Raw genomic sequence first — 26494 nt, 5'->3', positions numbered from 1 at the left:
TTTCACTGATCTCTGAGATAAAACCCCAGTGGGATCCGAGGAGATGTGTGTGTGTGTACGCGTGTGGAGAAAAAAGAGGAATGTGTGTTTATATATGTGTGTGTGTGGAGAAACTGGAACATGTGTTCATATGTGCTTTTCTGAGAATTAGAATCAACTAAAAGAAAGTGTGTGTTTCTCTCTCCAAGTGGCTGAAAATGGATTTTCTGGTATTGATTTAGGTGATATGTGACATGTGATAAAATACTGTGAAGACGTACTGACAGACAGAGAGCAATAAAAAAAGGAACGGCACAGTAACTGTGGTGAAGAAATTGATACGAGGATGAAAACACAGCTTGTTTTTATTCAAGGAATGAGTCACACTCCTCCGTCACAGGAGAAAGGACTAGAGAGAAGTGAATAAAGGAGATTAGAGCCTCTTTCTTTCCTCACTTCTCAAACTAACTTCCATCTTAGATCTATATTGACCCGAACCTCTCAGCTCCCAGAAAATTGACTGCAAACCTGTGTTGCCTGCTAATGAGGATCATTGACTGTTCATTGGCCCTGAAACACCCAGACACAACTGTGAGGAGGCAGCACGCTAAAGATCTGGATTATTGATCTTTAATTGGCGCAATATCACCCTAAACCCAATATGGAGAGCCTGGGTTAATTACTTACAAGACAATCCCAACTGGAATAATTAAAGTGGACTGTGCAATTAAATGCAGACAGCTTGTTACAGGGGGGGGGTTCTGCTGTGGTGATAAGTCCAAACAGTAAATCGATTTGTCACTGTGCTGCTGATGTATGTTGAATCTGTTAGTTACACTGCTGAGATAATTGGGATCATTTACACCAATGTGTTGCTATTCACATCCACATCAATAATTATGATCATTCAAAGCAAATTGAGCATCGTTGGCCACTTTCATAGAAATCAACTCTCAGATTTGGCAGCTATGCTTTTCCCTCAAGTGCTGGGGGAAACCAAAAACAGAGCAAAAAGTGGCCCAATAATTAGATTTGACATAAAAACATGACTCCATAAGGATGCTAATGTTTCCCCTTTGTATGCTGCACGTGTCCGAACAATATTGTTACATCAACATAAAATCCGATACATAAGGAATACCATGATCACAGTTACTGTATGTTCATGAAGTCTTTTAATGGCATTTGAAATAAGAATGAACGTAGGTTAGATTTTTACAACTTTTTGACCAAAGCAGGCCCAGGTTTTAGATCATCTCATCTGTGATCTGAAACTCTAACTACAGATTTGCTTCCTTTTCCCTCTCGGCCAAGAACAACAAATTCAGTATCAAACATTTTCATCACACCAAATTATACATCGCGTTTAGGCCTCATGTCACATTTCCCAAAAATATCCACTAAAAGGTTCCTTCAAACTCAAAAATATAGCAACCCAGTGCCGTGCACCATTATAGAAAAGGCCTGCGACAAAGATCATAAATCTTTTTCATATTCCTTCAGGGACAGTTAGATAAGTTCCACACCTTGCATTCTCATCCGTCACCACGTTATACATTTATGAGAGAAAATAAAGACCTGTCAGAGACATAAATTAAGTGAATCTACTGCTGCTGCCTCAAAGCCAAAAAACATTAAGTTCAACTCATTGTTGTCAAGTATCTCAAATATGAGGGATATTCAAATAATGGTTTAATCAAACCGTGGAAAAGTAAAGCTATCGATCAAGCATTGATGTCTTTTGACAGACCTGTGGTGAAGAAGCATCTAAACAGGACAATTGGTCTGCTTCAGTGGATTATTGATAATCTGATATAAAGGCAGTTCCAATTAGTGATGAAATACGACGACAAGAAATTGTCATATCTGCATGTCACTGACCAGCGTGAAGCGGCTGTTGATAATTTTTTCGTGTATTGTTATTTTCAAAGGTTCAGCTTTCCATTTGGTTTCCCAAATAAGAGCTTAAGAGAACATTAGAGAGAATTGTAAATGTATTACACTGTGAATGTAACATTATTTGTTTCTCCATTGAAACTGAGATCAAAGTTTAAGGGGCAAAGGACAAAAATAAAAAATCCATCTACATCCTGACATCAGAAAAAAGTTCTGACTTTAGTCTTGAGCTTTAGCATCCCCGACATTTTGGGAATAAGCTTATTCCCACCTTCGTTATTTAAGGTAACATAAGAACCAGTCTCATATCTGATTGGCAAATATGAAGCTACGGCCTGCTGACGGTTAGCTTAGCTTAGTATAAAGTCTGGAAGCAGGGAAAAATGCATCGTCAGAAGATTTGAAGTCCAGCTATACCAGCACTTCTGAAACTCAATATCTAACATGTTATATATTTGTTTGTTTATTCTGCAACAAACTGCATCTCTCTGATCGGATGGCCGGAGTGGGTGCTGCTCCAATCAGGATTCACGGTCAGGCAGCAATGTATAATAGGGAGGGGCCACCACGCCAATCCAGGATCAGTGTGAGGGCACATCCATGGTTTCATTGCAATAACACTGCTCCAGCACCAGCAGCACCTCCAGTCTGAAGCGTCTTTCGAGATCAGGAGTAGCAGTGGCACAAAGGTGTTTGCACAAAATCCACGACTGAGCCATAAAAGATGTATTTGTGTTTGAAAGGTGCTCAACAAATAAACTTGGACTTGCTTTGCCTTGCCAACTTAAACAGACTGTATAAATGACTGTGGGCTGAAATAATAGCTGCTGTAAAAGCACATCTTGGCAGCGGGAACACAAATATTTGTGTTGTGAATCGTAAAAGACCTTCAGATGTTATCAGCTACCCAGAGGATGAAGTAAGTTGGTGTGAATTTGTTTCCTTCCCTCTGTAATGCCCTTCAGAGGACCCTAAAACAGCATGTGACTCCATTTTACCCACTCATGCTGTCAAACGACAAAGCAGCAACACTATTCTCAGTGGGCAACGTTGGCCGGTGTGCATCTTTTTAGTTCTTTAACAACACAACACAAAGTGGATCAGAAGCATGAAAACCAAGCAGCTGTACTGCTAATCTTCTGCCCAGTCGATAGCTTGGCAGCGGCATCAATTCAGTTGGTCCTGGACCTCTGAACCTTTCTTTAACTTGGTGTGAACAGGAATAGATAGATTAGATTAATAGATAGATAGATAGATAAATAGATATCATTTATGAGAAGACTACACCTAGTCATTCAAGCACGACGCATGAAAGGGTAAGAGGTTGATGTCGTTGGTGGGCCTAATGCCTTCTCCCACCCACCCTCATGTTACACACTTAACTTTAATGTGTACAACTAAATGTGCAAAAATATTGAATATTTCCAACTTCTTTAACTTACAGATGTTGCACCAGGAGGATAAATCAGGTGTATTTGCATGTTTTTGTGCTTGGAAAGAATGTGTTGAAGTAGTTTTGTAATGTGTTGATCTAAGTAGCTGCGTCAAAGAAACTCAATATGCTCACTTGTCTGTAGCTTGCTATGGCCATCTTCTCTCAGTTATCCCAGTTTTATCCCGATTGAAAACGTGCAAAAGTCCAAATCTTTTTAAGAATCTCAGCCTTTGTCAGCCTGACCAAGTCACCCCCATGTAAATAACAGAAATGATGATCAGCATTGGATTTTCTTTCAGTGTGGATAACTTTATTAAGGTTGCTGTAAGTGCAGAACTAAAACAGGTTGCTGGTCTGTTACTCATGGTTTTATTAATTTATCACCGCAGGCCCGGCAGCACTGGTTTTTACTGGACCTGAAGCAAAAGGTGTGAATGGATTTGGATCTCGGGTTGATCAAAATTTTAAAGCATGAGACAGATAAGTCATGAATAGCATATGAGCGTGTCTGTACTGTAGGCAAAGAGAGATCAGCAGGAAACCAGGTAGACATTGAGAAGGAGAGTGGAGAGAGAGAGAGAGAGAGAGAGAGAGAGAGAGAGAGAGAGACAGACAGACAGTGAAACAAGAACCAACCAGGAACATATGACATGCTGAGAAACAGTTTCCCAAATTACAAGACAAGGAGAGGGAGGAGGGGAGGGAGGATTAAGGGCATTAAAAAAAGTAAGAGGTCTGAAGGATGGAAGGAAGAAGAAAGAACAGACAGAGCCAATGAAAGAAAGAAAGGAAGGAAAGACCAGAGGATGGAAGGTAGGAGGAAAAAGTGGGTCAGACAAGCAGACAGTGGAGGCTGCTGCAGCTGGATTCCACAGACTGAAGAATTTTGAAAACATCCCAGATGCACCACACACACACACACACACACACACACACACACACACACACACACACACACACACACACACACACACACACACACACACACACACACACACACACACACACACACACACACACACACACACACACACACACACACACACACACACACACACACACACACACGTCACTACAGTGCAGTCTGATCACACACACAAACTCCATGATTTATTAGCTCCTGCTAGTCAGTGTCTGACATTGTGGCCACTCCCACCTGGGATCCATGGCAACATCATTCTCCAATCAGAGCTCAGATTTTCAGCTTTTGGCTGTGTGTGTGTGTGTGTGTGTGTTAATGTTTTTTTCTAACATGTAGTTAACTAGACTTGTGGGTCTTGCTATGTTTTATTTCATGTAACTTTCCTTAATTTTTCACTGTGCATTTTGTGTTTACACATGAGGTTACATCCATGTGTCCAGGAGCACACGCATGCATACACAAACACACACACACACACAGACACACACTAACATGCTTGCTGGAGGAGTGTGGGGAGGGAAGCTGGATCTCTGCCAAAGCAATAAACTCTAAATAAACCTTGTGACACCAACACTCGGGTCCTCTCTCTCTCTCGTTCTCTCTCTCTCTCTCCTTTCATTCCTCCACAATCACATACTCCTCCTTTCTTTTTCCATGCACTCCACTCTTCTCTCCTTCTACTTCCTCTTCTCTTCATTCTCAAATCTGCAACCAGTCTCCTGTCTCCTCCCTCCTCCCATGCACTCCTTAGTCCAGCTGCATACACCCCTCTCTTTTTTCCTTCCATTTTTCACCCCCTCCACCAGCTACTCTGTTCACCTTCCATACCAACAGCTCATCCCCCTCTCTCTCATCTTTTATCTCCCTTCTAGCTTTCTACAGATCCTCATACCCAGAGAGAAATAGAGGAAGAAGAATAGAGAGAGCCAAAGATGAATGCACACACACATTTTAATTAAAATGGCAGGAAAGCGTGTACACAGCACACCATATCTAATAGCAAATATTTAAAGATCAAATCCTGGTTATCACTTGTGGTTTTATTGGACAAATTGTTTCATGTCAGCAAACAAAACAGGATTTGGTGAGGGATTAAATTGTCTCCAAAATCTCACTTGACAATGTATCCAGACATCATGGATCGGCTGTGTTGTATATGCACCGTGCATAAGCCCTGAAAGGATTAAAGAGGAGACTGGTCTGAGCTTTCGGAAATTTCTAATCCTTGGTGCCACAGATCCCCTGTACGGCACAACACAAATAGAGACTTCTGTCGGTGTCCAGCCGCACTTTGCACACAATCACTATGTGTTGTACAAAATAATGCCGATCTGCATTTGCCACAGACAAATGAGCGTAAAGCCATTATCCTACACACTGTGCAAAACGGTGCCAAGTGTCTTTGCTTGTGCCAAACAAATGCAGTCGTCATTAATTTTCCCTTCGAGCTCCCATGTTGTTTGAATAGCAAATGCATTTACACCCATCTGATTGACCATGGGTGGGTTGGTTTTAAAGTAAGGTGTTGTCAGATAAATTATTGGTGGATTGACGCCAGTGTGTGACTGGTCAATTAAACAAACATATTTGCACAAGGACTAAATGGTGAATCAAAAACAAGCGGAACAGAAAACCTGCTGCAGGAAAAACCACAGGAAGTGAAACAACACATGCAAAAAAGGTAATTACAAAATAAAACAGGAAATAAGACATTAAAAAGCAAATGGATTGAAGTGTGTCTCCTGCTGGGCTGTTACTGTGAGTTGGACAAATAAATATCACTTGTGTTTTACCTAAAAACATGTTTTTCATCATCGTCTGTGTTAATTATATGTTATTTTATAAGGCTGTATAATCTCAGAGCTTTTAATGATGAGACCAGAGGAGGATGAGAACACCCGAAGCAGCTCTAATGAACAGATGCACCGGTGCTAAGCCTCTGGAGATAATTTCGCACTGTTTGGCAGGTAGCGCAGACAGGTTCCTCTCCATCCACCTCTGCTCGGGAGGCGAAGTAAGGGAGGAAGTTATTGAGACTCAAATCACACTCAGCAGCAGGAGAAAGGCTTCACACAGCAAGGAGTAAAGCCTAATTGGCTGTGTTTTATTGGCCCAGTCAGTCAGGGGTAAGTGGAAGTCTGAGGAATGTGTTTGCAGATGCTACAGGGGGCTCAGCGGGGGAACCTTATTCTATAATGGTTTGAGAGGCCAGTGACACAAAATTATAGCATGTGGGAGACTTCGGCAAACTTGGGTTCAGAGCTTTGTGGTGAAACTCGGTCAGGGAAGTGATGGACTTTCTGTGCTAACAGGTTGGACTCAGCCGACTGTAATCTTCCAATTAGTTTCAATTTATTGTAGTCTGGGTTTACAGACTGGGGACAAGCCTCCCTGCTGAAAGAAGCAGCTCGGGCTGGCCAGGACCAACAGGCACGCGGATACTTCGGTCATCTGTGACCATAAAAGCAACTTAAACAGGTGATCACATTACAATGCTGGTCTCAAACAGTCCGCTGGTATCAGTCTTAAAATGTTTTACTTCCTTGTTTTATTTCCTTGAGAATCCCATCTCTCAAGAGTCTTGACACCAGGGATGGTATCAAAGCTCTATATTGAAAGGACCCCCGGGTCTTGATTATTGAAAAATGGAGAATATGAATGAATAACATTTAATTTCTGTTATCATTGTGATATAAAAATCATCTTAATGCAGACAAGAGCACCCAAGAACATACAAGAGCCATTAGACATGTTATCTTGCCAATGTTAACTCTTCTTAAAGATGGATTCTGTCATTTTAAGTTGTTATCACACTGACGTACGTTCAAGTGTCCATGTTTCTACTAATTGTGGTCTTAGTTATTTGTGGCTATAAAAACGGGCTGAAGCCTTATTACTGACCGCTCAAACTGTTTTATGATTGGTCGACCGTGTGTGTCTGTGGAACCTCGGTAGAACTCTGCTCCTCGATCACTACTTTGGAGACTCTGGCTCCAAAAAGCATCAAAAGCTAAATGACTCCAAACAAAACCGTGATAGTTTAGCTAGTAGAGACACTTCGTCCATCTTCAATGACAGAAGATACATAACTACACATCCATAAATTGTATACGACCAATTATAACTCGTCAGATTGAAACCTCTCTAAAACATACAATGTTTATTGCACAGTTGCAAAAACAATCCGTTATCCTCCTCTTCTCTTCAATCCGTTACTAACTGCGATCACAGAAAAATGTCTATGACAATAAATACTGCAAAGCCACCCTATAAATGGCTGTTTTTGCAGCTGTGAAACATATAATATTCCAGCTAATAAACACCTGTCTCCAATAGATGCCTGCTCAAAAGACTCTTTACATAGCAGGTCATAAAACCGCTCTCAAACCCGCTGAAATGTGCCTGAGTCAACCATGACAACATCACTCAACTATGTCGACGATCTAATTTGGGTATTCAATATTTACACTGGACAACATTTGCAGCTAACTATAATGGCAAACAATAAATCTGAGGCTGTTATTGAGGAAAAATGAGTTTATAGCGTCTTGGTTTTGACGTGAAGAAAGCAAATCTGTCTGTGTTTGGTTAGGAGACCTAAAACAGGCCGATTCCATGGCTGAGAAGTATAAGACTATTATTATATAAATTACAATGAGGGCAATGAAATGGAAACAGATTCTTAGTTTAACTGAAATAAATTCCATCCCTTGCCTGTATTGTACTTAATATCCTTTATGGAGTTCTTTTCTTTTTGCTGTGTATTTCTTTAAAAGAGCAAAAAAGCACGTAGGTTTCTTGTGATTATAGCAGTAAAAAATGCGATAAATCGACATGTCTGGCAGAAAACTTTGAGACAAAACCTTCTGAGTATCCAACTCGCTTTGTCTGAGTGTAAACCAAAAGAATCAGAAGTAAACCTGTCTGGATTCCTGCTGAGTGGATCTATTCTGAGTGTCAGCATCGAAGCTTCTGCAGAATCTCCCTTCTTTTCCTCTGCTGTCTGTGTGGTTAACAACACATAAGGATTTCACCATGAAGGGTTATATGGTTCAATCCGACAGCTCATCATCTCGAAGATATGTTGCATTTGTCCTATAAAAACTACTGTGAAAATGAGACATTAGATTTAAATTGACTGTGAGCCTGACGGTGTGTGCAATCAATTAAGAAATATTCATCCTTCCAGCTGTTTACAAAAAACAATCTTTTTTTCACTTGTTGTTATCAGCCTTAGCCTATTCCTGTCTATATTTAATTGTCATTGTGTCTTTTTTTCTGAACTAATGATTATGATATTTTGCACATAACTGATAAGCAGCAGGTAAGATGACAGCTAAGCTTTAATTCTGACTTTTCAGAAAGATAATGCCTCAAATTCATTCAGATTCTGTATATTCAAATGTAGAATCCGTCAATTTCATGCGCTTATCAAACTAAAGATCGAATAGGAGTTGGATTTCTGCAAAGGCTCTGACTTCAATGACAGAAAAACCTTGTACATTATCTTTACACAAATACGTTTAAGAAGTTCTGGCACTATTTGACTTGACTACACTGTTAGGCTCTCAGAGGATCTTATTAAATTGGACCTTAGAGGGCCCCGCTTGCTGTCGACTTCTGTGAAGTGAGATTTTACGGTTGAGCTGCGGCAGTGTGTCTGCTGGTACCTTCTGAGAGACCTCCCGGTAAAATATTAAAGAGCCGGGTCAACTGGGGGGCCCTCATATCGTCCTCATTACTTATTGACGCAACCTTATCTGAGTGTAACACAGAAAGTGAGACTGCAGTAGTGTGTGTGTATGTGTGTATTTGTGAGAGACCACGAAGATGGCAAACATGGGCAAACACTCGCCAACGCACAAAGGCACACAATGAAAATAGACACAGATGTTCAAAGTAGGGATGTGCATACGAACACAGCTGACACATGATGCAGGAGTTTCTATATATAACGCACTGTAAATATTTTAGTAAGTGAAGTTTGAGCATCATTGTTTGTGTTCAGTCTATACATGTCATGAATAGGCTTGTGAGTATATTTTTCAAACACCAATAGTGTATCAAGGGTTGTGTGGAAGCTTTTGTGTGTGCTCATGTATGAATTACAATTTGCTGTGTTTGTATGTTTATATTTTTAATATGATTTCTGTATGACATGATCTCCATATATGTAGAGGGTAGTGCACTTACTGATGTGTGAAGGTCAGTGTCAGACCGTGTGTGTATGTGTCTTGCTTGTTTTGTCTTATCAAAATGATGTGCATTTAAGGTTTAACTTGCAGTGAATTATTTATCCCCACATCAGTCACTTTACCTACAACGGCCAAGGATCTGAAAACATATACTGCACAATCTTACACGCACACACACACTCCTTACATGTATATACGCACGCACATGTGCACAGACACACAATGCAACGACACACTGCCGTGCAGAATTATACAGCCAGGGCAGCTATAAATATTTATACCTCTCCCGCCTCATATTTATTTCATCCAATGGAACTCTTATCAGACGGGCAGTGGGATGGTGAGGATATCCAGAGAGAGGGCGAGAAGTGAGACAGAAAGTGAATACATGTATTAAGACTATTTTAGAAATTGAAAGAATAAGATGGAGATGAAAAGAGAGAGGGTGAGAAAATGAGGCAGTAAACAAGATAAAAGGAATAGGGTGAGGAAGAATGAAGGGGAAAAATACAATTGATGTCCTGAAAAAGCGAAGTAGGTAGGCAGGAGAAAAGTCAGGACAAAGACGGGGGGGAAAAAGAAAGTTAAAGGTTAGAGGCTGAGTGATACGAGGTGGATGGAGAGTTGAAGTCACTCAGGAGTTCCATTGTTGTTACTATCAAGCAGTCTGAGCAGCAGCCTTTGAGGTGCACAACTGTAGCCGGCCTGCCACGCCACTTATCTGGGATAAAAGGCTGCACGGCCCTGGCCCTTTTTGCTCTTACTGGAAAAGACCAAGCGCCGGGCTGCGGCAGCCAGGCGGAAAATGTCAGGGAACATATCACTTTGACTCCAAAAATAAACGTATAAGAGAAGACAGTCAGTCAGTAGAGGCTTTGCCTCCTCAAGAGTTAAGAAAGTTTCACGTTGATTTTCGAAAAGTCCTGTAACATTAGTTAATGCATATTCCAGCATATTAGCGTCAGGGTAGGTTAACAGACCTATGTTATTTATGCGGATGTATGTGGCTGCTGAATTGGAAAAATACCCCCATGAAATTGTATGCGTCTGCTGACCAGTGTAGTTTGAGTCTACATAAAGTTTTTCCAGAGTCATAGGAGATCCTGGTGACCTTTAACCTTTGACCTCTTATCAGTTAATCTTTGGGTCCAAGTGACAACTGGCCGAAATTTGAATTTGAATTCATCCCATGTAGACTTGATATATCATGTTCATGAGGCCAAATGCACCTGTTGTGAAGCCACCTTTAAACCCCCCCAATCTTAATATAGATGACTTCAGATATCCCCTCCTATCGGTCACTTTGAATACTCCAGTCCCCAGCCTCTGGACTTCTAACCATGGCTTCTGCGGGGGAATACAAATCCTGTTGTCTGCAATACAAACACTGTAATTCCTCTCAAGAGAGATTAAAAATGCTCCCACTGTGGTTTGTCAACCACTTGTACCTTTTATCAAGCACAAGCTCTGGTCCTGGAAATTGGAAACACACTTACAGAAACGAATAGCTTACATTTCCCCACTAACCACCACTTGAAGAAAAGATCAGTGGTTCTACACAGAGAAGAGGATAAAGAAGAGGACCGTGCCAGAGTACAGGGGACCAGGGGGCAGAAGGATTCTTTCAGGGGTTCAGAATGGACCTTGGACAGATTCCTTTGGTACAACCAGACGCATCCCAGTAAACTCTGTAGTGTGACTCGACTGATTTCCTATTTTAACAGTACAAAGCTGAGGTTCTTCGATGAAACCTTCTGCCATGTTTTGATATGTCGTGTGTACAACCAGCTCTGCTCCCTGTGACCACACAAATTATGGAACTGTATTCTAAATTAGATCAGGTGTAACTTCATGTAACTGTGCAATACTCATTTCCAGTAATGCATTTGTAGGTTTACTTATTTAATACTTTTGCTGATGTTTGTATCATGACACCATTGTGTTACTAATAAAGGCTCATCCTGTCTTAGGCTAGGGGTGGAGCCAGGCGTAGCGAGCAGCAGGCAGGCAGGATAGAAACCTCATCAACACGCCCCCTCGATCACTGTGATTCTCCGGACAATTACCTGCTCCATTCACGCATCAGCTTAATCGGACATTACACAGAATCTGTAGCGGGGAGCCAGCGGCTAATGTCCGTTTAACATCTGCTCCAACTGATTCTGACATTTGGCTTCTCACACGCAGCTGCTCCAGGTAATGTCGACATAAGTTCAGGGTTACAGTGCATGTGAGCACTAGATGCTGTAAATTGTATTCCTTAAACGCCAACAATGCACATGCTTTCATTGATCTTGGCGTTATAAAGTGTTGATCTCTCTTTTTGCCAGGGGAGGCAGCTCGGTGACCTTGTGGTGGAGCGTTAACAAAAGGCTGAAGCCAAAGGAGCAGCTCTCTGTGCGCTTTGAAGCTGCAGGGCTGCGTTACACAGTCAAGCTTAGCGTGTAGCATTTTAAACAGCAGTAGATCTCAACAGGCAGTTTCTTGCATAGGGAATGGAGCTGGAAGCGACCTGAAGGTGTGAAGCCTGTGTTTGCCTTCAGCTCATACATAATGATGCAGCTAGATTCCTGAGCAGATCAAAGAGGAGCAAGTGGATGTTACGATGGAATGAAAGATCTTATTATTTTTGACCTTTTAAACTGCATACATTGACTCCTGGTTATATTTGTGAACTTTTACATAGTTTTATCCACAAGATGTCAAACTGACGACTGCAAAACTTACACCTAACATTATTATTTTGTACACTGCCAATAAATCTGTGTGGTTGTAAATTACTAGATTTGAAGCAGTTATTTAATGAGCCTGTACTATTTAGCAAAATTGGTATATTAATACCAAGAAGTCCGGCTTTACGTTATAAAAGCAGCACTTCAACAATAATTCAAAAATTCTTTAAATTGCATTTCATCCCACGGAGAGTTAATTTTTCCATCAATAACTAAACGAGTCCAGACAGAAAAGAGTTGATCTGATGAGATTTTAGTATTAAAACTAAGTTATACAAACACCTGCCACATACTTCAGAGACACAGATACTGTTAACCCTCATTTGTAATCTTTATGATTTAAAATGAACGATATCATAACTGGCTGATAAATCCCTGTGGATTAGTGCAGCTAGTAGACTGCTTCCCTCAGGAGTCTACTCTGCTGGTCACTCTGGGAGCGAGCCAACCAAGGTTTCATGGGCTTTCCTAAATCTAAAAGTGAGACCCGCTTGGCTGCAAAAACACTTATAGTGGCTGCTAAGTGTTGAGATCTAACAGAAAGAGTTGCTGGTGGACAGAGAAGGCCCTTGTCTCGGTTCTTTATTAGTTCCTTGAAGCATCTTGGAAACAGAAAGCAGCCTGAGAAGAAGGGATTGAGTGTAGCGAGCCAGTATTAGGTTTGGAGCGGAGCTGTGTGTGGGGAGCCAGGTTGATGCTGATCCAACAGGGTGGGTCTGTCTGCTGCACGTCTGGCCCGCAACGCTTTAACATGAACGTTTGCTCGGACCGGCTATCAAAACAAAGAACAGAGGAGCTCGGGTCAACACTCACACGGTGAATGTGATTTCACTCTCTGCCCGGGACGTCATTACTGCAATATATCTTCATGCAGGAAACATTGTTGGCTGCCATTTTAATAAGTTTAACATTTTATTTACAACCTTTACCACATCTGGATGTAAATACCAGGAAATTGTGTGTGTGTGTGTGTAAACATGAATGCAATAACAAGAAACTGAGAGTCGAAAGATCCCTCACCGCCCGCAGCTCGTATTCCTCCGCCGTCCTTTTTGCAATTGTCACTCAGCCAATAAAAATAGCTGATAATGTTTTCTGTGGTTCTGGGGGAACTTTGCAATGTCTGAGGTAACAACTTTATAACAGACAGCCAACAAAGTAAACTTGAGTCGAGTTTGAAGGAACCCGCATCAACCAGGCTAATGAAAATATGTCATTGAGATTTATTATAGAAAAAGATCCAGGGTTTTTGCCCTTGACCAATACTAAAGAACAAAGGCAGGATATCTTGGCCTTTGTTGAGCAATCTTACTATTTGTTCAAAACTTTTGTTTGTGAATCCCCCCCCCAACATTCTCAAAATGCTCCCTTTCAAAGATTGAAGTGTTAATTCGAACCCTCAGTTTTGGCTGAAGTGCTTCTCACTGGAATTTGGAAAAATTGCCATTACAATGAACTGCTGGGAGGCGGGGCTAAAACAGGCCTGCCTGCTCAGAGTTTCACTTCACAGTCAAGAGTGGTGGTGGTGTGTGGCCCACCTTTGATTGGAGTGTGTTATTTGATATAATATACATGTCAAGAAGTAGAGATACACTAAATGGGAGTTTAAAGCTAAAAAAAAAATAGTTGCAGTATCTCTTTTTAATGTTGAATATACATAGATAAGAAGCTTACAAAAATTCTAATTTATACAAATTTGAGGGGTCAAATTCAGATATTTAGGGGCTCCAGATATTATGTTAAGGATGAGATTGGATTAGATTACATATCATATCTCGTATCAAAAGCAAGTAGCAGTTAAATACAATTTTGACCAAAAAAAAGATGGTATTGAAAGCTGGAACTACAGAGAGTAAATTAAAATGTAACCAGAAGTAAATTGAACAAGGGTCAAAGCCATAAAACCTTGACAAATGACTTACTGCATAATGTGTTCTTTGGATAATTGCGTAAAAAGGAGATGACTAAAGAAATAGAATTAAAGTCAGGGGAAGACTTTGAAGACTCTTCTGTTCCCGAATTAATAAAGGGATTGGAGAAACGAGAAGATTTCCTTGGTGAGTTATGTGGATCTTGGCATTTGTGAGTTGTGGATGTAAATTAACACAGACCACAAAGATTAGAGGAAATCCATAGTAGTTGGCAGTCGGAGATAATAAAGATACAAGCAAGCCTCATTTGCCAAGTAACTTTCTTTTCTTTAGCTTTTTCATCCTTTTCCCTGCCCAGATTTTCACAGCACTGTGAATCCACGCCAGCAAAACCTCTGGTTAAAGGCTTGTGTATACATATATTTCCCCCCTCATTTTTTACTTTGGTCCAAAAGCTTCCTCTGCGCTCTTTTCAACCGGGAAGGAAAACATACTGTGAAAATCTAACCCCCGGCCAGAGAAAACTAACTGACGGGCTTTGCCACCTCACCTTGGCACAAAGTGCGCCTGACGGATATCAGACGTCCAACACCCTGCTGATCCCGAACCTGCAGCTGAAGGCTCAAGGTGTTCCTTTCTGTCCAGGTTTGACTCTGAGCAGAACGTCTGGCCAAAACCTTCCCAGCAAATCCTAACTTTCTCACATTTAGGTCATGTCTTTCCCTTTCTTCTAAACTCTCCTCCATAAGTGCCCATACTTTTCAGCAAATAACATCACTTCTCTTATCCTCCTCTCCTCTGCGTGCTGACTAGTGAAATAAAACACATGTTATATAAAACTTTGTACTGTTTCGTAAGGGCACTGTCTTGTTGTGAGCACTGAGAGCCTCTTGGGTGTGGGACTGCTGACCTGCTGGGCTGAGTGTGCTGCCAAGTCTTTGCCGTGAGAGAGTGAGCGAGAGCAGAGGGCAGGGCACGGAACAACACTGTGCCATTTGACACTTTGCCAGCCTTGGCTGGAGCACCGATGTACTGAGAGGAGGGAAAAGACTCAATGCAATTGTTCGGACCAAGTAGTTAGAGATGTGAAAACACAGGAAATTAGTACGGAAAAGGGGAATCTTTCACACCTGCTTTCCTGCTGTCAGCCACAGCTCTCCCCTCTCTGCCGTCCCATGCAGTGTTGGCATAATCCCCAGATTCATCAACTTCCCTCCTGAACTTCCGTACCTTATCCACGTATTCCAACACGAATGGCCCTTTTCTCCCTCAGTGTTTGCACAGACTTGCACTGGACTCAGGCGTATGTGTTGCATTGACACTTTACAATGGGCATGCCTGTCACAGTTTCATTCTTTGGACACACAACATAGCTGGGTTTCGTGCTAGAATGCCATTATAGCTATCAATGCAATACTAACGAGAAAGACACAGGGAGTAACATCCACAACCACATGAACACACACCAGGTACTATTTGATTGGCTGGTGCCTCTGTTGCTACATGAAACGTTGCGGTCCGCTCCAACTTAAGCAAAGCTACACAACAGAACCTTTTTGCACTTCGGCAACACATGACATCAGCCCATTCAAAGTGAATTAGCACCTCTGCAGCCTTCTCTGACCACAACTTTGCTTTCCAGCTTCATTTCAAACATTTTCCAGAACCTTTTGCTTGAAGCCTGAAGGTAGCTCGTGAATTTTTCAACTTGATTTAGAAACTTCTAGCCTTTAATATACAAAATCACCCATGTCTAATTTCTATGTTTCATGTTTTAAAATGCATACTACTTTTAGTGTTACAGCATGTTTTTTTTTTTCATATCTTAAGGATTTGGGGCAAGACATTAGCAATTTAAATGTCTGATGAAATATTTCTACTATAAATCTGTGTCAGCGTGAACTGAAGCAAACACACACAGACACACACAGACACACACACATAAAATGAAGCTATATTTAGCAGCTATTTTACATCATCCAGTCACTAAGCCACACATTGTTTGAACATGCTGCGCACTGATTGGATGAGTGATGTAGATGGTGGTTTTGGGGTGGCACATCGGAGAGGTGTACAGAAATGGAGGAAGCTCACCAGTGCATTAGGGACAGCACGGTGCAATTCGTTCCATTGGGCAGCACTTCAAAGAGGAAGAGAGGGGGGGTTAATCCACCCCCACATTAGGAATCTTCCACCACCACCAACACACACACATATTCATAAAAAAAGCAGGCTGGAGGGGTTCGGTCATGGGGTCTGATTGGGTTGGGGTCGAGGGAAGACAGGATGGGAGGATGGAGGGGATTTTTCAATTTGCCAGCAAATCAGAGATGATTGGAATACTCTCTCATGCCCTGATACACACACTCACCCTGACACAAACACAATGCCATACATACAACACACATCCATCTCCACGTAGAAAACCTCATGCTTAAACCCAGACCGGGGGAAAAAAGAAACGGGCAAAACATTTTTCTGACAACCCTGAATGGTTCCTTCATACAGGAATGTAGGTTAAAAATACGTGTCAGCAATCAGCAGTAAGTCTCTGTGTTTCTTACTGGTGGTAAATTGTTTAAATGTTAGTAAAAAAAGCAGATATCAGGAGGAGTAAATGTGAGAGAGGGGGATGAAAGTGAAGGAGACAGACGAAGAGAGAGAAAGCTTGTTCATTGACGGCCACTCGCATCGGTAGCAGTGAGCTGTCAAAACTCACTTGACCAATATGTGATGAATTGGGGATCAATCCTCTTCAGGGGGAGACCTGCCAGCAGCAAACCCAATCAATCCTCCGATCTCTGTCAGACCTTCCAACACGAATTGATATTCAACTTTTTGCGATCACCTCATGTTCAAACTGCTACTGAACATGTACAATGTGTACTCACAACTGCGAAATGGACCAGATATATAAAGGAACGACATAGGGGCTTTTCAAAAGTGAAGATAAAGTGCCCAGTTCACACCCTGCTGGCTAGCTGCAGTATAGGTCATGCACCCTGCCTCCTCCATGTTAGTGGATGGGTGATTAGCCACAAGTCAAATTATAAGGTTCTATCATTTTAAGTAGCTCACATCACAATGATGTTTGATGTGTAGACTTTCCAGGTGGAGTTTGGTTTTAATGAGTTAATTTATTATATACAGTCTCTGTGAAACGTTGTGATTGACAGCTGGGACTGACTCGCTATTGTATTGGCTGGACCTCGATACTACAGCTCCGCCCTTTGATCATTACTGTGACTCTGGCTCCAAATGACATCATCAGCTCAAGATGGATATAAGATCAATAGAAAAACAGCCATTCATGTGCGCTATATTGGCACAAAAACACTAAATACGATGTTCACATGCCTTTTTTCTTCCGACTGTCTTTAATTGCTACACCTATTATTGATGAGAGGAGCTAACTAAACCTTAGAGACTTGAAGTACTATGGTCCACTTCTACAATACACATCAATAATGGCCAGTCTAGAGGGAGCAGAATGATGGAGTCTGAACATACACTTAGGTCAGGAGGGTAGCAAGGCCAGTAACAATCAATACACCCTGACCACTGGAGAGCACTGTGGTATGGCTGCAGTTACACCAGTCTGCAGGAAACCAATACCTGTAGAGAGTAGTGCTCCAACAAAATAAACAGAAATTCTAAAAAGTTCTTTTCATTTCTTTTTCAGCATCCAGACACAAGGTCCATCCATTGATTATCTATACTGCTTTCCTTTTGAGAGGGCTGGAGCCAATCACAGCTGACTCTGGGTATGACATGGGGAAAATGGGCAGAATATAGAGACAAACAATCATTCACTCTCACATCTGCACCTATGCTCAACAACTGGCTCAATTTACTGGACTGGACCGGAGTACCTGCAGAAAACACTCGCAGACACGGGAAGAGCGAGGAAACTTCACTGGGAGAGGACAGTGCTAACCACTCAATCACCGCGCCGCCCACCCAGATGAGGTCAAGTAAACAAAAAGGACAAAGCAGACACACGCAGATTGATGAAGTCACTGGTCAGGAGTGACTACCGTCTTTGTGGGAACATTTGCTTACTCCATCATTTTAAGTTAAGAGCCATTTGTTATGTTAAAGTAAAATTAACCCAGGATGAAGCTGATCTGTTGGTCTAATCAAAATTCCTCAAGTCCACTCAATTTTATAAACTGAGGGTAAATGAGAAAAATGAAACCATTAAAATAAATTAAAATAGTAAAAAGTTGAAGGACAGTGGGTCATTAGGTTGACATACAACCACCTAATTGCCAAAATGTTGTCGTACCGTGAGCCAAAGCGATGCGAGCCAACTGCACAGTATCAAATCTCAAGCCAAAGAAATGAAGGAAAAAAGCATGTAGGACACCAGATTATTAGGTTTATCTTCCAGTCTAGCGAAAGAAAACCCATTTCAGCCGGTTGTTACGAGGGTTTGCGGTGGAAACTTTTTCAACACAGGCCCCTTTTTTGGTAGATTTAGTATCAGAGAGAAAGTAAATAGTAGAGGGTACCGTGGCTTTCAGATTGTGGTAACGATATAAAACGTTTGTCCAAACATAAGAAACAGAGTCGCTCGGGTTGCAGTCCATGTTTTGGCTGCGGGCTGTCATTCAGCTTCTGGACAGGGAGGCTGCAGGGTCAACCAGAGGTTTTGAGAGCAGGGTTGCGGTGAATGCCGATCAACTATCAGAGCACTGCCAACATGAGCCTGCAGTGAGGTTATGGGCATGGGCAGAACCAGTCCAAGAAAACCCAGCTAGGAAATTTACATAGTGGCTTGCATTCAGCTGCCAAGAGCGAGCTACGATACCGACGGGAGTGGATGAAATCTTCATAATTCTGACAGACGTCAAAACTTAACATGATGAATATAATAATTTCTAACAATTTATGATCCGATGAAGTTTTCTCTCTCATAATTCACAGCTCTAGAATACAGTGTATCCTAATTACATTAAGGCCTTTTCTGTTTTTTATTATCCAACTGTTTATACAGTCAATTGGTGAGGAGGGTCAATTACCACAAGGGTCAGAATAACTTTGGAACAAGTCATATCCACCTTGTGAACTTTCCCCATATCTATCACTCTACTGTGTCCACAGAAACAGCCTCAGTCAGATTTAGGAGTTTCTCATTGTCTTGCTTCTCCCACGTCTACACTATGTCTATATTTTGTCCTGTGGTTTCTGTATGTTTCAACAAGTTAAACTTAAGACCTCTTAAGACCTTGACGAATTAAATTTAAGACCCATGTCAAGTTTGACAGATGTGAAGGGATATCAGAGTCCTAAAATAAAGCACTTTCCCATAATTGAGGATAAGGAGATTAGAGAATGAGTGGAGAAGAATGTGTGGAGAATAACCCTGAAAATGCAACGATATCTTGCAAACTACAGACAGAGACGGACAGAATACAAACTCTTTCCCACAGCCAAGCTGAGCAATGACCAATCAGTTCCATGTTGGACTTGTTGTAGTTTTATTTCAGCGTACTAATATCTGTATTGAGGAGATAGAAATACTACACACGGAGACATTACAAACTAGAAGGGCCCTGAGGAGAGTGCATTCCTCCACCAAAGTCCAATTTTCCTCTAAAGAAAACCTCTGAATTATTATTATTATATTCTTCTAAATATGCCAGAATTTTTCATCAAGATCCATTTATTATTCCCTGAGAAATCAATAATGAATAAAATGCTCATAATGTAAAAGAAAGTTAAAATAAATAAGCGATCTGATCCCTGATCAGTTTCATGGTAATCCGTCCAGTTTTTTTTATGTAATGCCGCTAACTAACCGACAGATAAATGCAGATGAAAACAAACCCTCCTAGGCGGGGGTAAAATAAGGGCCAGTCAGTAGGTTTGAATCACACAGGCTGCTCCTCCTGAAGACCTCAAACTATAGAGCTGCCGTCTCTCTGGGACCCATTTACAGACTCCAAATCAAAGCTATCCTCTATGTGACACAAACATTATCATCTTTTTGACTGGATCACTCCAGAACAGTGGTGCTCAGCAGGGGGCTCAAGAATCCTTAAACTTACCCAGAGTCGCTCAGAACAAAAAGAGAGAAGTCAGTACCAATTATATTGTGATGATTCCTCCCACACTGCTCTACTACAGAGGTGACTTTTCACATCCAGAGAGACACAGATATTCAACTTCTGTGCTGTGGGTCATCTGAAGATGAATTTAAGATTTGTCCATGCCATAGTCAGAGACTGAAAAACCAAAACACTCCAGATGAGAACATCAAGAAATCAGATCTGAGAAATGTCCTAGATGTTTCTCTGTGTTCGGAATATATTTGTGTTGGGAGGATTTTAACATTCATTTTCAACAATGGGCTATGATTCACTCACTCACTATATCATTCAACATTTACATTACGCCTCCTTCCTTCTGGCTATTCGTTACTTTCACATCAATATCCCGAAGCAAAATATTCAACTAATTTAAATGATTCCTTCAATGATCGTCTTATCTTATATTCTAAAAAACGCAAAATAAACCCTTAAATGTCTACACACAGATATTATACTGAATGAAATACCTCCAGTCTGAACATTGTTCTGAATAAAGCAACAGGTTTCACTTCCGTCAGACACACACACGCACACACAACCACTCACACATCTCGTACTCACCCTCTCCAGGTCTTGTCGGAGGTGGGTGAAGAGTTTGAGGCGTCTGTACAGGACGTCCTGCTCCTGCTGGGCCAGGTTGTCCACCTCGTCCCTCTTTAAGGTCACCAGAGGTCGATTACAGTTGGCCTTCCTCTTCAACTTCCAGAACTGATACAGGAAGTCCACCTTAAGGAACAAAGAAATCCCAGTTAGCAAAATGAAATGAGCAATCAAAGTATCAATGTCTTAATCCAGAGTGATTATATAATGTGCATATAGCACACACTTAAAATTAAACAAGGTGTAGTTTAGCATGAGCTGGGTTTGACTCTATCCCAAACCTTTAGACTCATTCAAAATATATATTGTACATTGAAAATACTACACAAAGAAAACAAATATGCTATTCACACATTTTGTTTATGATTATCCTACTGTAGTTGATTTTCATTCTTCTTTTGCTGTTTTACTATTACTATTATTACTATAAGATATATTCATGGTATTATATTTTACACCAGCACCGATCATAAGTCCTTTTAATCAGGTTTTGTCAAATCGGGGAAGGTAAACCAGGAGATGAAATGATCTGGCTTAATGTACCTGGGCGATGGGCATTCCCAAGTTCTCAGCCACCTCCCTTGGGTCCACCAGTCGGTAGAACTCATCCTCCAGCTCCTGCAGCTTCTGTTTCCTCTGGCTCACTTTCTCTCTCTCCAGCTGTTCGCGCTCCGCTCGCTCCGCCGCCGACACAGAAACCGAAACCGGGAACAACACAGACCTCTGCTCCAGGTCACTGCATACGTTTGGTTGGTGAGGCGGCTCCGGTCGGAGCTCAGTGCCGCCGCCGGCGGTGACCCAGTCTGTTCTGGCTGTGCCGTGGGTTCCGTTGGTGGAGGAAATGGTGGTGTTGTGGTTGCCGTTGTTCACGCTGGTTGAAGTGGAGCAGATGCTTGTTGGTGCACCGCTGTTGCTGGCAGTGCAGCTGTGCTCCAGGCAGAAGGACTTGAAGCGTACCTCGTCGTTCTCGGCCAGGATGGTCCTCATCTCCAGGCCATGGTCAAAGGCGCACGTCACATGGAAGGCCACAATGCAGGAGGGCATGGAGCACTACAAACGGGAGGCGGAGAGGAAATACAATCAATGACAGAAACATGAGGAAATATGAGAAGGAGGAATCGCACGTATCACAAGTGCAAAAATGGCAAGAGGCTAAAGCTAGATGACGTGCCACAGCAGCTTGGCATGAAGGCAGGGCAAGATGTTATGCACATCCCACGCACACACACTGTAGGTACAGTGTTCTTAGCCTAACTATTGCGGAAAAACTGTCCCAAATGTTCAGCTCACATAGCAGAGACACACTTTTTACCTCAATTTCTCCGACACTTTGTTACAACTATTTGTCTGAAGTGTCATTTTCTGTCCATTTCTTGTGTAATCGGAGGCACTTTAGCAAGTCACAACAAACACGGTTCCCCCCTTTCAGCTGACATTTCACTGACTTGGGATGTGTGTGTGTGTTTGTTTGCGTGTGTGTGTCTGTGTGACAACTATCCATTACAGGTCATGCCAAGAGGTGAACTCCCACTGAGTCCCTCCAGGCATGGTGTGATTTTGTGTGTGTGTCTGGCAAGTAGTTGCATGTTTGTAAAGTGTGTGTGTGTATGTGTTTGTACGCGCACTGCCCTCTCCACTGTGTTGTCTATTAGCAATGTAACAAAAGACAGTGTTACAGTTTCATTTTCACAGCCAACCTCTCTTTCTATTTTCTGTCTCTCCCTTCCTCAGCTTAACAGATTTCTGCAACTTCAAAACTTCAATTCTTCAGCAAAATACATTTACCAGCTTCTTTGATAACATTAAAGTCCTTTGAACTGTTTCAAATATTGTTTTAAAAAAAGTTAAACTCGAATTGAAAAATTTACTTTTATTAAATCTAACTAAAAGATAGTGAAAAGCTTTGGAGGTGATACGCTAATCAAACAATTAAGGATTTTATTAACTCTGAATATTGTTTGGCAGAATTCAAGAACTAAAACTGACATGATTTGATGTGAGCAATTTGTCCAGCCCTTCTTATCTTGCCAAGTAGGAATCATTGAGTTTAAGTCTCGACAGCTCAGCTCAAATGTATCAGTGCAGATATCCTCCACATGGTTTTGGTGAAATTGGATGATCCTTTGATGGACTGAGAGCCTGAAAGCTGAGGAATATATATGATATCTGCTGCTATATTTAATTTGTTCAAATTAAAACCTTTGATTCTACTGCACATCCACAGGAATATACAAGGTGGTGATGGCTCTATTTACATTTTTAAAACTTTCTTTTTTCTCAGAAACCGACTTGGCTTATTCTGAAAGTCCTTTCATGCTTAACTTAGTGGAGTAAAGAGAAATGTGCACTGTAAGGATTTAAATCCATAACATCCAGTTTCCTCCTTTTCATATCTGCTTCCACTCTGTAAAGGGGAGTTTGAGATAAAATGTATCCTCTTGTTGCAGCTCTGCATTGAAGCTTTGTTAAGCATCTGGAGCCATTCATGCTTTAATGGCTGCACCATGTAAATCTGTTGCATATTTGGTAACTTCTGTAGCTACAGTTTTTGTACCTATGTCATAGCTGTGGGTATTTAAATCCAATGGGCTGTCATGTGCAGCTGAGATGAAAAGGACAAATTAAGCATGAAGATTAAGTATTTTCTTAATTAGCAGAGCGTGTCTCACTATCACTGACGACTACAGCACACAGACTGTGTCCCTATGAGTTTCAACAGACACAGTACAAGTCCCTCAGCCTGTGGACCGCTCTGGCTCAAGGACTCACTGTGATAATACAGCAGTTCTGGGAACACACGTCGATACACATGTACAAACTTTCATATACATCAAGAAGACGGTACAGGTACACGCACGCGCACACACACACACACACACACACACACACAGTAGGAATTTGGGACTCCAGGTCACCTCGAGGGGACTGTTAACGCTGAGTGGTGTTCAGGCTAATAACAGTAAAGTGTGTTAGCTTTAGTATGTCAGCGGGGGTTTTGTTTGTGTACTCAGCAGCATGTTAAAGAAGTGCTGCTTTGAAACAGATCCGCCCACACACAGCAAGAGGATGAGAACTAGGTTGATGTGTGTTGCTGAGAGTTGTGGGTGTGCCTGTGAGGCTTCACTTCACAACATGTATCCCATCTTCCTGTGTGTAAGGATTGAGTGGGTTTGAAATTTGATATCAATCTTAAAGTTCAACTTTGGCTGTTTTACATACAGTTAAAAAACTTTGATCAATAGTCTTCAAACTTTTTATTCTTCTGTCCACGATGTACAGCAAGCATGTATATGGCACAAGGTTTGGACAAAGATGTTTGAGGAAAGATGAGGAAAGTGAAAAAATGTGGAGGAGTGAGGAGGCGTGAGTTGAAGTGTGCGTCTGTCTGGCGCGCAGGTGTGAAGCTTCCCCCTCTTAATTCAAGACAGAGCTTCAGTCTGAAAGTGACTCAACATTTTTCATATTCTAAGACACTGGGGGTCACTTAATAACACTTTCTGAGGCAAAGCAGATGCAGGGATGAGTGAGTGTGTGTGCTTGAGTGTGTGTGTCTGTATGTGTGTGTGTGTGTATGTGAGTGTGTGTAAGAGATACATACCTGTATGCAGGTTCCTGTGTGTTCTCGGCACAGGCTGCAGGACAGGGCCCAGCGGCTAGCAGGGATGTGGGACACCTTGGTAATGGGCTCCATCTTCTCTGGACAGCCTATACTCACCTATAGGGAACATGTAACAAGGAGACATAAACAGATCTGATACTAAAAAGTATTTTTCAAAATAACATCTTCAAAATTCACATAAATGAAAACTGAACCCTCAAACCCAAAATCATTTTTTTTTTATAACTGTACATTTCAAATGTGTTCACCGTTTTATTTGTAGAACCCAATTATAGCCTGTGACAAAATTATAATGAATCAAGTTCCTACCAATTATTATACAAAATACTTGACTTATCGACACCCTGCCAGATTTGGAATTTTTGCCCAGACGTTCTGTATTTTTTAACTGACAAAAATGTTGTCCTACCCCAAGAGGTGGTCTCAGTCTAGATCAAACTGAACCAATGTTCCGTTCGTTTCCAGCGATTTTTTTTTTTTTTTTTATGGACTTTATGACCAATTGCATGAAGTTGAGACAGCAATAAACATTAAAAGAAGAAGAAGCTGAAGTGACACACAGGATTGCTTGTAGTCTCTTATGACACAGAATTGTAAAGATGAGGATGTTCATTTTGCTTGTAGTAATACGATACAGATATTAAAGTGGCAACTAAATTAATGAAGTGAACTGGTTCATTGATTTTCTTCATCCTAACAGAAAGACTAATCCCGGCCGAGTTGAAAACATGCCCGACTATAAATCAATCAATGGGGACTAGATGTAGCCCACGTAGGTGATGAAAACACGATGTACACACTTCATTCAAAACTCCCTAAAACTAAATGTGAAACCAAAATTAAGCAGATCCAATGAAAACAATGTAAGAAAGGCATGAACCTTGGTCCAGACTTTCACAGTTGAAAATACATGAACCATTTTTTTCGACCAAACTGATCAAATGTTATTTGGTAGATGTGAAGATATTACATCTTTGGATAAGCATCAGATTCCATTTGACACAAAGTCAATCTTCTACTGAAAGACAATAATCAGCTTATTGGGGATGATTATTACTTGAGTGTGTTCGGGTTTCAGTGCCAGGATTCTGGAGAAGCACGTGTGTGATTGGAAGCAGAGCCGGAGCACATGTGCTCTCAAGACGTGATTGTGAAGCCCAGTGAGTGACTCACTCTCTCTGAGCAGTCTATTCACCACGACTTTGGCTCCGAAACCTCGTTTGCACCAAATATAACCAAAAAGTCACTGACCTGTGCCAACCAGCCATGCAGAATAGAGTGAAGAGCACTCACCACCAAAGTGCCATTTCTCTCCTTCCTTCCTCCTCTTTCCATTAACCACCCCACCTCTTTCTCATTCCCTCATCCTCACACTGCATTTGTGCCCCGGCCCTCTCTTTCCTTGTCCTTCACACTTGAATTAACAAGCTGACGACAGATTTCTGCAGGTCGCACCCCTCCCTCTCCAACTCCACTTGTCCTTCTATTGGATTTTTATTTTCCTCCTCTTGTCTTCTCATCCACAGAACAAGCTCACAGCCTCGGTGCTTTCTGTTATTATTGATGTCTTATGTGCAGCACACTGAACAGAGGCAGGGGTCAATTTTCACTCCACTGAAGATGTCAATAGGAAGTACAATACAGACAATGATTCCACCGTCAATGTTCACTTTGCTTTGACGGCTGATGAGAGAACAGAAAGATGATGAAAAGGATTCCTGGGGTTTGGATGGTGTAGTTAATTGATTTGACTGTTACCATGATGACCACACACACACACACACAGACACACACACACACACACTCATAAACATCCATTTGGTAGGAGTGTGTGTCCAGTTGTTTGTGTGAGTGTTTTAGCACATGCCCTTAAATATGCTCATTCCACAAATATAACAACTTGGCCCAATTAGTTCACGTTTACAATTTGAAATCACAAGCTCCTTTAACACAGCCTGTTCAAGGTGAAAATGTTTTTCTGCCTCCACGTTCCGTATGAACGATACCGACACGGAATGTTGTTCCGCTTTTTTGCAGCTGAGGTCAAATCCGTGTCTATGTAAAATGGGGAGCTGGAACGACGGGACACCAGTGATGTTGTGTTATACGTCACGCTTCTGCCATTTAAAATAACACATGCTACCAGCAAT

At 41.6% G+C, this 26494-nt stretch overlaps 1 protein-coding gene across 1 annotated transcript in view; it reads right to left on the bottom strand.

Moving 5' to 3' along the window:
• jade2 (jade family PHD finger 2) overlaps positions 1–26494 on the bottom strand; it is a 162369-nt gene that overhangs the window by 42739 nt on the left and 93136 nt on the right. Inside the window, exons 8-10 of the mRNA XM_062405859.1 lie at positions 24324–24440; positions 21269–21775; positions 20687–20851 (exon numbers count right to left, since the gene is read on the bottom strand). Coding sequence (XP_062261843.1) covers positions 20687–20851; positions 21269–21775; positions 24324–24440 — 789 coding nt within the window. The remainder of the gene's footprint in view (positions 1–20686; positions 20852–21268; positions 21776–24323; positions 24441–26494) is intronic.

This window comes from Platichthys flesus, chromosome 15 (genome assembly GCF_949316205.1).
Source record: "Platichthys flesus chromosome 15, fPlaFle2.1, whole genome shotgun sequence".
Taxonomy (NCBI): domain Eukaryota; kingdom Metazoa; phylum Chordata; class Actinopteri; order Pleuronectiformes; family Pleuronectidae; genus Platichthys; species Platichthys flesus.
Note: the sequence above shows the minus strand (reverse complement) of the source record. Positions and strands in the feature narration are given on the sequence as shown.